Source organism: Boleophthalmus pectinirostris, unplaced genomic scaffold (assembly GCF_026225935.1).
Source record: "Boleophthalmus pectinirostris isolate CB_2022bp ecotype Guang Dong unplaced genomic scaffold, ASM2622593v1 HiC_scaffold_6, whole genome shotgun sequence".
Lineage (NCBI taxonomy): Eukaryota > Metazoa > Chordata > Actinopteri > Gobiiformes > Gobiidae > Boleophthalmus > Boleophthalmus pectinirostris.
In genome coordinates, this window is record NW_026571447.1 from 12,725,715 (window position 1) to 12,738,964 (window position 13,250).

The 13,250-nt window shown below is 36.4% G+C and overlaps 1 protein-coding gene across 3 annotated transcripts in view; it reads left to right on the plus strand.

The window, feature by feature from the left end:
- Window positions 1-1,711: 1,711 nt before the first annotated feature.
- Window positions 1,712-13,250, plus strand: part of myom3 (myomesin 3) — a 71,352-nt gene continuing 59,813 nt past the window's right edge. For 2 of the 3 annotated variants that reach the window (XR_008633483.1, XM_055164155.1), the window contains exons 1-2: window positions 4,090-4,142; window positions 8,540-8,657. Coding sequence is in view for 2 of the 3 variants with exons in the window: in XM_055164155.1 (XP_055020130.1) it covers window positions 4,133-4,142; window positions 8,540-8,657 (128 nt within the window). In the remaining variant the exon portion in view is untranslated. Of the gene's footprint in view, window positions 1,770-4,089; window positions 4,143-8,539; window positions 8,658-13,250 lie in introns of those variants that run through there. The other variant, XM_055164156.1, reaches the window with a different exon arrangement.

The window sequence follows — 13,250 nt, forward strand, 5'->3', positions numbered from 1 at the left end:
TTCCAAAGCTCAAAATGCTCTGTTACACCTTGTGATTTCATGAAGCTGTAGCTTTAAACTTAACAGCTATATTTTACCTTTAGTTTAAGAGATTGGCAATTCCAGGGCTGAAATTATCCAAAAATGATTTTATGAACACAGTGGAGCACTTCCTGTTCTACCACATGACATGACAAAGTGGACCCCAAGTAAGCAAATGTGACGTACTTCTGTGGACTCTTGAATACCAACACCAGCTTCAGGAAATGTTTTTGCTGTCTTCTTCTTGCACCTCAGCAGCCTGGTGGACACTGATCTGGAGCTGTAAACCAGGGAAGATCTGGACTGGGACTCATCTGGTGGCAGGCCCTGTAATAATTTGTAATACACTACCCAAACAATTTGTTGATTTAGTGATGTCTACAAAAGATTCTATTAGACCATGACTAACATGACTAATCCTGGACAAATGTATCCTTAGAAGTATGACCTTAATGACCCAGACAAATGGTTTATAGTTTATGGTTAACTACAGCATTTCTTTCATTTCTTTTTTTACTACACACTTTGATGACTCTTTTTAAAGGTCTGAAATTGCACACAGTGACCCTTGTGAACTTTAAGCCATGTTAAAATGTTACTACCTCATCAAAGCCATACCTGGAGTTGTTTTGTTTCATTCTCCCATGTTTGAGTAACCATTTATTATTACCCTGTCTACATCTTCAAAGCTCAAAATGCTCTGTTCCACCTTGTGATGTCATGAAGCGAAAATTTGAGTAAAGTTAGTCAAGAATGGTATCTCAAGGGTTGAAATTATCCAAATGATTCTAATGAAAGTGTGTGCAGTTTAAAAACACAGTGGAAAACTTCTGTATTGCCACATGACATCACAAGGTGGAACAGAGTGTTTTCCATTTGAGAGAAGAATTCAGCCTAAATAATGGAAGATTTGTGTGTTAAACATGTATGAATGAAACTAAACACAACTTTAGGTATGTTTGTGATGAGGAAAAAACATTATAACATAGATCAGAAAATAGTGTAATATAACCTATTTAAGTATATTTTAAAGTGGATACTGTATACTACTCTGTACTGTACTCCACCACATTTTTGATATACTTTTACTGAAAAGTAAAAGAATACATAAATATAAAGTGTTGGAGACCTGCTGAAAAGACTGAGGGTTTATTTTTAACATGTTTGTAGTTTGAGAAAACAAAAATATGCAAATTAAAGCAGCTAAAAAAAATTCCCAAATCAGTTATTAAAATCATAACATTTGATGCTTTATCATTATAAATATTTTCAATAGATTACTGTTTACTCTTTAAGCTCAATTTTAAACAAGTACTTTAATACTTTTCATGTGATGATTTTACTTGAGTTTTTTTTCTCCGATATCTGTACTTTTATTTAAGTGACAAAACTGACTACTTCTTCCACCACTGCACTGCTGTCTCTCTGAGCGCAGGCTCATGATCTGTGCCTGGTTTACTGAGCTCATTTAGTGATACAGATTTGTGGGCTGAGAGTATGCTATGGGGATTGGTCAGTGAGCTATATTTACAGACAGTATTGTTTTGTCCACATAGTTGGCACTGAAGGGGCCTTTGTGTCCAGGGTGACCCCATAGCTTCATCAGGAGGAGACGTGTGGAGAGAGCCATCGTTACAGACTGAGAAAGCTCATCCAGAAGTGAAGCAGCCATTCCGAGAGAGAGAGAGAGAGAGGATAAAGAAGAGTGGTTTTGGACTAGTGGAGTCTCACCTGCTTCTCTAACAAAAGTACGTCCCATTTTCTACTTTCTGTACTTTTAGGTGCAGGTCTACATTCATACCATACAACTGTACAACTCACCCTTATGTAACAGATAACCTATGTCCTGTTGATCATCATATCATCTTTGCACTGTTTCTCCTTACGACCTCTTGTATTTAGCTGAGATTTATTTGTCTTTTTTTATTTTTTTTTATTATTTATTTAACTTGACTTGTACATATACATTTATATAATTATACCTTTTCTGACACAAGTCTCTTGCTATTTTTGCAAATTATTAGAATTTATTATTACCACTTATATTTTTGCCTATTGTTATTATAATATAACCTGACGGAGCTCAACAGCGACCATTTTCCATTCATTTTTCCCATAGACTTTGAAGGTGCACTGTAGCTTTTAGGTTGGGGGTCCATCACCTGCTTGTTTCTATGGATACGCTGTTGCTGATCCTGGAATGTTCCACTGTATGACATTAAACAGGTCTACCTTAGATTTATTCAATTACAGGTGGTTTTACTGCTCAAAAATATCAAGAAAACAGACATTATGACTGTGAGTGGGGTCGCCTTTCCACAGATCTGACCTGTAACTTGGTCTGGTTTGGTCTCCATGAAAATTTTCTAGAAAAGTTTACTTTATTGATTTGTCTGGAATATTTCACAGTATGCTATAAAACCTTTTTGTCTTCATGGAGACTAAACTAGACCAAGTTACAGGTCAGATTTGTGGACAGGTGACCCCGCTCACAGTCAGAATGTGTGTTTTACTGGGTGTTTTTGAGCTGTAATACCACCTTTAATTGAATAAATGTAAGGTAGAGCTGTTTAATGTCATACTGTGGAACATTCCAGGCAGACCAAAGACATATCCACAGAAACAAGCAGGTGACGGACCTCCAACAAGAAAGTTACATAGTGCACATTTAATAGCCTTGGCATGCTTAAACCCACTATCTGTATATTCAATTTGCCTGAACGCATTGGTCATCTCTAAATGTTTCTCGTTTGATTTTGAATTGGAGCTAATCTCTTTTTTTGTCCTTGAAGATGAAGTGAGTGAAGAGCAGTCAGTAAAGAAAACTATCTATTAAAATTCATTAAACTTTAACCTTATCAAATCTCTCTCTCACTTTCCAATGTAATTCCACCACAGTTGAACTTCTTAATCAGCCGCTACTGTTGGCCTCGGAGAATGTGCTTTTTAATTACTCTCCAGGGGCTCCACTCACAGACCACATGCCGAGTATCTTCTTTCAAGGACTGCTGTTGTGCCGGTCTTCTGATTGTAGTGAATTGCTGCTAAATGAAACTTTAATGAAAGAAAAGATTAAGTCTGACTTAAACGTCCTGCATTACACAGAAGTGACTATTGTGTTTTTAGCCATGTTAAAATGTTGTTACCTCCTTAAAAACATACCTGGGGTTGTGTTCTGTTTCATTCACACATGTCTGTCTACTTCTCCAAATCTTAAAATGCTTTGTTCCACCTTGTGATGTCATGAAGCGGTAGTTTTCAAGTTAACACCTCCCTTTTACTTTTGTTCAGTAGAAATTGGCAATTCCGAGACTGAAATGATCGAGATCAAGGGTCTCTAACCTTTTTCCTCCTGTGAGCAATGAAAATGCCAGAGTGATACTCTCACCAGAAAATTTGTAAATATAAGAGCCATGGTAAGCCAAAAATGAGGTACATTTAGATGTCTATAAAACATAACCCATTATCCAGTTATCAGTGCACAAAAATAGGCATCTAAATGATGGATTTACAAAGGAAATAAACATTTAATCAATCAAATTAGAGTTATTCAGCGCAATATGTATAATTCAGAAATCCCTGGGCAAGCTGCTTGGTAGGGGCGAGCTCCATGTTGGAGACCAAATGATTCTATTAAAGGTGTATGCAGTTTAAAAACACAGTGGAGCACTTCCTGTATTACAACATGGCATTACAAATTAGAACAGCATTTTCCATTTGAGAGTAGGACTCGGTCTAAATATGCAGGGTTTATGTGTTAGACATGCGTGAATGAAACAAAACACAAATCCAGGTATGTTTGCAATGAGGAAACAACATTATAACATACAGTGGATTAGAAAATAGTGTAATATGAGCCCTTTAAAATGCAGAGTATAGAGATTTTTTTTCTGCATTCACTCTTGAGTAAACCCACAGGCTGGATCACTGTTGGCGTACCAGTGTTTGACCTTTGCGTGTTCAAACAAACCCGGTCTAAAGCAGAATAACTCAGCAAACAGGAAACGCAGCTGCCCTGGTTATTAGCCTATTAGCCTTGAGCTTGTTAGCTTGGGCTCTCCAGGACATCAGTGAGGCAGAGGCCAGCTAGAGGAGGGTACTTGACACTGTGATGCTAACAGGTAACTTATTGATACTTTGCAGCTGATATCATCATCATTTCCTGGGGTTGTGGTGCTAACTGAAGGCTCTGCTCCATCTGAAGCTCTGTTACTCAAGCTAGTTAGTGAAGACAGTGACTCGTAGCTGGGGTTGTTAGTGGTTACACGCTGCTATTCCGATATGCTGCTTTTTAGACATTGACTTCTAATTGTCAGAGCAGCGGCAAAAACATTATTTTTCAAGCATCCAACTACTTCCACTTTTTATTTTTCATTGTCAGAGTAGTGGCACTTTACTATTTTTCAAACATTCGGCTTTTCCAACATGAGTAATATTAATGTGATAGTCTATTATACTTTGTGCTCCCATATATCATAAAATGCTTGGACCGGTGTAAAACACTTGATCCGAGAATACTTCGGCCACATAGGTTATCGGACAGTGGGGAAATGTCCTAACTGATAGCCGTGGGAAAGAGACTTTCATTTTAAAAAATGAGCATAAGCCAGCCTTCGGGAAAATATCTAATCTAAAATAGAGACTGCATGGGCCCTTTGTGCTTCATTCATTTCATCATGTAGACTGTCTGTGGAGAACACTCTATAGCCTAAAATAAATAACCAATCAAGTTCATTGCGCTAGCTCAATGAGATGACACTCTCACAGCCCAAAACACACATATGACGTGTTGGTATAGTGATACTAAGAGGTGTCTGAATACCAGCACGTCTAAGTAGGGACATGTCGTAATGACGGTATGTCGGAACAGGCAGGGGACCCCGATGGTAGCTGCATTAGCATAGTTACTGATTAATATTCTTGAATTCAACTTCAAAGCTCTACTCTTTGTGTGAAGGGTAAAGAATTCAGTGTGTCTGATGTATGTGTAATCAATATGAGCAACACTACTCAATAGACTTCTGAGAATATTCATGTACTTTGCAGCTGATGTCATCAACATTCCCTGGAGGTGTGATGCTAACTGTAGGAATGCTCTGTCTGACACTTTTTAGACTTTAATCTGAGTTTTGTTTTAACACAATCTGATCAGAAAGAACTGGTTTAGCTGGAACTGCAGTTTTTCTGTTAGTCACTCTCACCTTTTTGTTGAAAATCAAACTCCTGAACAAGGCCATAAACATTTACATTGATCACAAGCTCCTGAAAATGTGCTGCTTAAATTCATTTTGTATTTTTTCTTGAGTTTTTGCACAGTTTCAAAACTTTTTTGTAGTTATTGCTATATTTGTATGCATTGTGTCACCACGGTAACTGATAAACATTGTGCCATAGAAAAACACAGAGATACACCCCGAGCATGATGTCACTGCACAGTATGAGTTGGCTGTTGGGAGTGGGTGAATGGAGCCATCACTCAGAGCAGGCTTGGTTCTGAATCTGTGCACTGACTTCCCCAGAGCTGATTCATGATTAATGACAACCGGAATGGGCAGCCGAATGGCCAGCCTCATCTGATGAATTATTATTGGTGCACAAAGAGTGGAGGAAATCTATAAATCTGAATATCTGCAGTTTTTTCCCCGTCGTCAATGACAGTGGACTCAATATGTTTGGACTTATGATTGATGAGCAAACATCTCAGCGTGAGCTTGGGGAAAATGAAATTAGCATTTTGCTGTAACTCAGCAGAGGGATGGGGAATGGGTCCATAAATTAGAATAATGACTAATGAAAAGTACAGTTTGGATACACCTAAAATGCATACATTAGTTGTTTGGGGTTTTTTTGACATTAGGAGCGATTTAAAATGTTGAAACAATTCTAGTGGAGTTTTGAACAAAACATACCTGGAGTTGTCTTTTGATTCATTCACGCATGTTTTACAAACAAATCTTGGACATTTAGGCTGTGTTCTTCTCTCAGACTGAAAATACTCTTCCACCTTGTGATGTCATGCGGTAATTAGAGGAAGCGCTCCTCTCTGTGTTTAAACTCCATACACCTAGAATCATTTGGATTATTTCAGCCATGGAATTGCCAATGTCTTCTGAACAAAAAGGTAAAAGATAGCTGTTCGCTTGAAAAATGACATCACAAGGTGGAGCATTTTGAGCTAGACAGACTAATAGTAAAGTTACTCAAACATGTGTGAATGAAACAAAGCACAACTCCAATTATGTTTTTGATGAGGTAAGAACATTATAAAATGGCTTAAAGTTCACAAGTGTCAATTTTGCCTAATATATGACCTTTAACTGCTATCATTTACTAAAAAAAATGTACCTGGCTCTACAGTTAATTTTGTCAAGTACTAGCTGTGCAATGACTCAATTTTTAATCAAAATCAAGCTTTGATCATTTCTTATCATATATATCATTATATGACTCTTTTTAATCAAGAAGTCCACAGCCAATCTGTAAATGACTTTTGAAGGAAGGGATCTTACTGTGTTAATTGTGTGTGTGTGTGTGTGTGTTAAATGGTAAATAATTCAAAGTTTATCAGTATTGTTTATGTTGAGTATGGAAAGGCATTGTATTTGTTTTTCATTAAGACAAAAAAAAAAGAAATGTATAAAATCTGCATCGAACTAGATGTGGAAAAAAAATACTGTTTATATGGCCAAGCTCTAAGTAATATGTGTTTTCAATTTCCTTTGCATTGCCTATTTCTTTAATTAAGATGACCTTGATATTTTCCTCAAATATGGTAGAAAATGAACCACAATTGAACAGAAGGTACGCATGGAGACAAAATCCAAGTTTCTAATTGAAACAGAATTTTGTCATTAAACTAAATATAATTATTTTACTAAATAAAAGACAGAAATATTTTTCCCACTAAACTCCCATTAATACAGCATGAATTGCTAGTCTAACATGGTGTATTTTCTGTTGATCACCAGTTTTTGATTGAAAAACAATTGCAGTCCTTGTGCCAAATAAAATGTTGAAATACTGTGCATACATCCAACTCTGCATTTACCTGTAGTTGAATTGCTTTTTATTAAATTGATAAGTACATCTCATTGAAGCCGTAGACTTAAAGGTTGTATAGAGGATTTTTTACGGGAAAAGAAATACAGCGACAGTTCTTTTTCAAATGTTGTGCATGTGTGACACCACCTTCCTCCTCCACAGCCTCAGTAGAAACATCTCCTCCTTCCGCCTCTTTACTCTAGAAATCACGTTTGTTTTCATCCAGTGCATGTTCAGAATTACAGTTGAAGTTTCCTGTTTAGAAATATTTCAACGACCAACGCGTCAGTTTTTAGACCCTTCGGACTTTCTTTTGCGGCGAACTTGTCGTGGATTCTCGTCCGCCATCGCGACAAACTTTGTGCGAATTGCAAGGAAGCTACAGCTTGAAAAAGCCTCAAAGAACCGCTGCATAAACCACGAAATCCCCGAGCGCCGAAGAGTCAGTTGCACAAAAAATGTAGGGAGTTTGATTGACGACCTAACAGCCAATAGATAAAGAGGCAGCCTCGTTTTCTATTGGCTGATGTTTATCTGGCCTCATTACGTCCACAGTTGATAGATTTTCATTCTTTTTTTTTTTTTTCGGTTATCATAATTACAAGGCTGCTGCGTCTCTGTAACGGTATTTTAAACTTTCAATGACAATTTGAAACTAAAAAAAAAAAATCCTCCATACAACCTTTAAGTGCGACAGGTCAGAGCTCAGACAAAAAAGAAGAGACTGGTTTAGTTTTAAATGGCAAATAATTTATAGTTTGCCAGTGTATTTTTTTATTTTTTTTTTTGTAGAAAGGCATTTTATTTGCTTTTGATAAAAATTATAAAATCTGGATCAATCATTTCCTATTTCTCATGAAGATTGCCTCAATATTTTCATCAAATATGGTTGAAAATGAATCCAAAATTGAACAGAAGGTACATGTGGAGACACGATCCAAGTTTCTAATTGAAACTGAATTTTGTCAACTTAAACTAAACACAATTATTTCACTAAATAATAGACAAAACATTTTTCCCACTAAACCCCATTTGTTCTGAAAATTAACACAGCATGAAGCCCTTGTTTTTCTAACATGGAGAATTTTCTGTTGATCACCTGCTTTTGTGTTAAAGGGCAAAAAAATTAAAACAGCACAAACAAACCCCTTGTTTTTCTAACATTGCTCACCACTTTTTGATTGAAAAACATAAAGACAAGTCCTTAAGACACTATATCTAGTTGCAGTCCTTGAGCTAATAAATAAATAAAAATAAAATGTAAATGTTGAAACTGTCCATACATCCAGCTCTGTAATTACCTATGTCTGAATAGCTTCTTATTGAATTGATAAACTCATCTGATACCATAGCCTTGAGCTGTTCGAGACAGGAGAGCAGACTTTCTTCTTCTGCGCGTTTGTTTATGACCAAGGTTACTGTCAGCTTCGCTCTGATTGGCTGCTGTTATGCTCGCTCACATGTCTTCATCGTGCAGGTACCCGCTGGGACGTTACTATGGAAACCACAAAGATGACGCTGGAGGCAGAGACGTCGCAGATGTCTCACAGCTTGAAAGTGTCCTCTCAAAAGAAGAAGAGGACCTTCACTTCCAGGTACAACTAGAAACTTTTCTGTTTGCGAAATACACTAGACAAAATACTGCAGACTTTACTGACTTGTATTATGTACTGTATAAAGCATAGAAGAGTTGGGGACAGTGCTTGGAGATCACCTGAGGCATTGTTCGTAAAGAGCTGCATTGAGAAGGGAATTTGATGTCTAGTACATCATGCAAAAGGGAATGATATCTGAATGAGAATAATCAGCATCATGGCTATTATGAAGCTGGTGCTAATATATAGATGTAATGTACAGTATGTATTAGGGATGGGCATGATTAGTCGAATAATTGATAATTGATCATTAAGAATTTCGTTGATTATGTTAATTTTTAATTGATAAACCAAATGTAAGTTGCTGTGCATAGAGACGAAGCTGCATCTGACAGCACAAACACTGGAGTTGCAGCCTCACCGTCCCACGTTTGGGCTCTGGCACCTCCTTGGAGATCATTGCACCACTCAGTGAGTGCGTTTACATGCACATCAGCGTCCCAGTTTCGTCATGGTGCATGTATACGCAGTATCCCGGTGATGTCTGAAAACATGAACCATCTCCAACGCAAAATACACACAGAACAGACTCACCATCATCATCAACATCCCTCTGTCACTAAAAGAACACCTATATTCCACTGAGTTGTGTCCTTTAGTTCTATAGAAGCTGACCACATCAGCACACAAGAGGTTTTGTTTTTTATGCAAATTAGCCATGCGGTTTTAAGTTTTGTTTCTGTAAGACTTGCGCAAAGCTCAAACAGGCTTATGTGGCTCTATAGTGATTATGGTTTATGTTGTAAAGTTGTGTTTATTTATGCAAATTAGTAATAGTAGTAAAGATGATACTTTTAATATAAAAACATTAATCGAAAATCGATCATCAATTCTCCCGACGATCGATTAAGAAAATTTCATTGAATGCCCTTCCCTGGTATGTATGATGGTTATAAGAGTAATTTCTGGTTTTAAATTGTTTCCATGTGGGGAGTCTATGTTTGCTTCGAAGAAGAAGATCTCACCATATAAAATAGATTAAAATGCCCATATTTTTTTATTTTCTGATCTATGTTATAATGTTTCTTCATCAAAAACCTGGAGTTGTGCTTTGTTTTATTCACACACATTTAACACAAATCCTTTTGATGTCATGTTGTAATACAGGAAGTGCTTTACTGTTTCTAAACTCCAAACACCTTCACTAAAATCATTTGGATAATTTCAGCCCTGGAATTGCCAATCTCTTCTGAATAAAAGGTAAAAGGTAGCTGTGAACTTGAATACTTCATCACAAGGTGGGACAGAGCATTTTGAGCTTTGGAAATGTAGACAGGTGAATAAATCAAGGTTATTCAGACATGTCTAAATGAAACAAAACACAACTCCAGGTATGTTTTTGATGAGATATCAATATTCTAACATGACTGAAAGTTTACATGAATTTTGTGTAATATAAGCCCTTTAATGTGAATGAAGCAAAAACCTTGAAGATATATGTTCAGGGTGCACACCATTAAACCACTGTTATTATATTTTTTTCACACACAGTAGATTAATAGATATTACTTTATTTTCCTAGGAAGGAAATTCATTTTTCAAGCAGCAACAATGCATAATCACAATAACGTCAGTAATTGAATTTATAGTGAAGCAGTATTAACATTTTCAAATCACATTTAGTTAACAGCTACTACAGTTTTATTAATACTTTTGAAATACTAGTCACTGTCTGCTAAAGCTGAAACATGGCTAATGGTTATGGTTTAACTGAAAATATTTCCCCTGTAAGTAAACACATTTTTCTCATGCTAATTCCAGTGTGAGTTATTTTTGCTAATTTGACAGCTGTAATGTGAGTTTTGCATAATCCTGTCATCTGGTAAACAAACCCGGCATAACCAGATTTCGCTGTTACATTGAGATGTTTGTCTGTCTTGAAAAACTTAGGTCTTTTGTATCTTATCTGTCCCGACTTGTTTAACACTGAGGTGGAAAACACTATTGGTTTACAGAACAGGCTGGTTATTCTGAGCTCAGTGACACGTTACATTGTTTCTAATACGCCAAGTGGGTCTGTGGGTGTCACCAGAACAATACATCTACACAAACAAATAAGGCTCCAGCACTCTCATCTGTCTGAGGGAGACTGTGACCAGCGACTGGAGACCTGTGCTCTGGATTTACTGCAGCCCTATCAAATAAATGGGTTTTCAGTTGTTATTTGTACTCTTATTATTACAAAAGGGAACTAGCTTGAGTCTAAAATAATGTAGATTTTGTTTAAAGTAGAATTTTTTAGGATATTTTGTTTTCGGTAAAGGACAATATAATATCTAATTATACCTAGTTATATAAGTCTTATAGGTCCTACTCTTGTGAGCGTGTAGCCATGTTAGAATGTTGTTACCTCATCCAAAACATACCTAAACTTGTGTTTTGTTTCATTCACACATGTTTGAGTTTGAGTAATCTTTTATTATTAGTCTGTGTACATCTCCAAAGCTAAAAATGCTCTACTAAGCCCTGATGAAAACCAGTTAAGGTCGAAACATGTTGGCTTTGGCCATTCAAATAAAGGCCTTTTAACTATATTTTTCCTCGTGCGATTTTTTTTACTTTTTCTACTTATTTGGAGTGCCTGGAGTTCGTTGTGTTTTAGTTTTGATCCTTTTTCCGAGAGCACCCTCTACCTGCTCCCACTGATTGGAACACCTGCAGCAAACAGCCACATTTTGTTCTTTCTAAAAATGCTCTGTTCCAATTTGTGATGTCATGTAGTGGTAGTTTTGAAGTTAGCAGCTACATATAACTTTATATTTATTATGGCTGAAATTACCCATCTGATTTTAGTGAAGGTGTATAGAGTTTAAAAACACAGTGTGCACTTCCTGTATGACCACATGACATCACAAGGTGAAACAAAATGTCTCCGTTTGAGAGAAGGACTCAGCCTAAATATGCAAGATTTGTGTGTTAAACGTGTGACTGAAACAAAACACAACTCCAGGTATGTTTGTGATGAGGAAACAACATTATAACATAGATTTAAAAAGTGTAAATATAGGCCCTTCAGATAAGATAATTTAGGATATTTTGTTTACAGCACAATACAATACCTAATTATATATTTAAATCGCCATTCAAATCACATTTTTAAAAAAAGATTTCAGTAGATTTGTATGCCTGTGTAGTCCTGTAAATCAGCTGTCCCAGTCTGAGGGGGTATATCCGGTCACGTACACCAAGGGATGGACAAAAGTGGCTGCCACAAGTGCAAACATTTTAAGCCGTAGCAGCTATGAAAATAAGCTGTAAAGTTCAGACCTGTGGGGGGATATTGTAACCGTCAGTGGGATCGGCTTACCTCTAATGCCCCTGTGACATATAAAGTGTCTCACACACAGTCTCCCTAGTGAGGTCAGGGACACAACACAGAGACACACATGATAACATCAGAGATTGTATTGCATACGTTTCAATACAAAGAAATACAATCATTTATAGTACAGAGTCATATTTTACAGGCCCCATATTATCCTATCTATGCTATAATATTGTTTCCTCATTACAAACATACCTGGAGTTGTGTTTTGTTTCAGTCACACGTTTAACACACAAATCTTGCATATTAGACTGGGTTCCTCTCTCTAACAGAAAACACTCTGTTCCACCTTGTGATGTCATTTGTTAATACTGTTTTTAACTAGCATTACTACTCCACTGTGTTTTTAAACTGCATACACCTTCACAAGAATCATTTGAATCATTTCAGCCTCGGAATTTCCAGTCTTTACTAAACAAAAGATAAGAGGTAGCTGTTTGTGGAACTGAGCATTTTGAGCTTTGGAGAAGTAAACAGACTAAGAATAAAGGGTTATTCAAACATGTGAATGAAACAAAAAACAACTTTGGGTATGTTTTTGATGAGATAACCATATCCAAATTTCCATAATATGACCTTTACATAGAATCAGAAATTTGCAAGTAGTACAGGGTGATATGGCCTAAAATAAATAAAATAAATAAAAGATACATTTTACAGTAACAATATGACTGACAATATACTTAAGGCTGTTCAAAGGTGTTTTTTATAACACGTGTGCTTACTTGTTTCAGGTTATTGATTATACACTGGTAGCTACAAGTTCTGCTTCCGTTCCTCACTTCTTCTCTCTTACATTATTGAAGCCTCCACAGACACTGTTAATGTGCAGTTTTAACAATAGCAATTAGCCATGATCTCTGTCTGGAAAATCAGTTGCTGTACATGCACAATTACACACGCAAGGTACATTGTGCATATATAAGTCCAAGTATCATTCTGTATTTTTCCATCATGTACACTCATATACAGTGCTATGAAGAATACTTAGAAAATGTATTTAGTTACAGAATACTGAATACCTCCATTAAAATGTATTTTGTAACATATTCTGATACATAATCCAATCAGAGTACTGTATTCTGAATACTTAGAATACTTTCACACAGAGTTGTAAATACATTTTAGAGTAAAGACGGATTGAAAACAACTTTATTCTTCTTTCAGTGCTTGTTCTGCTTTCTCTGTCACTTACTAGAGAAAAAAAT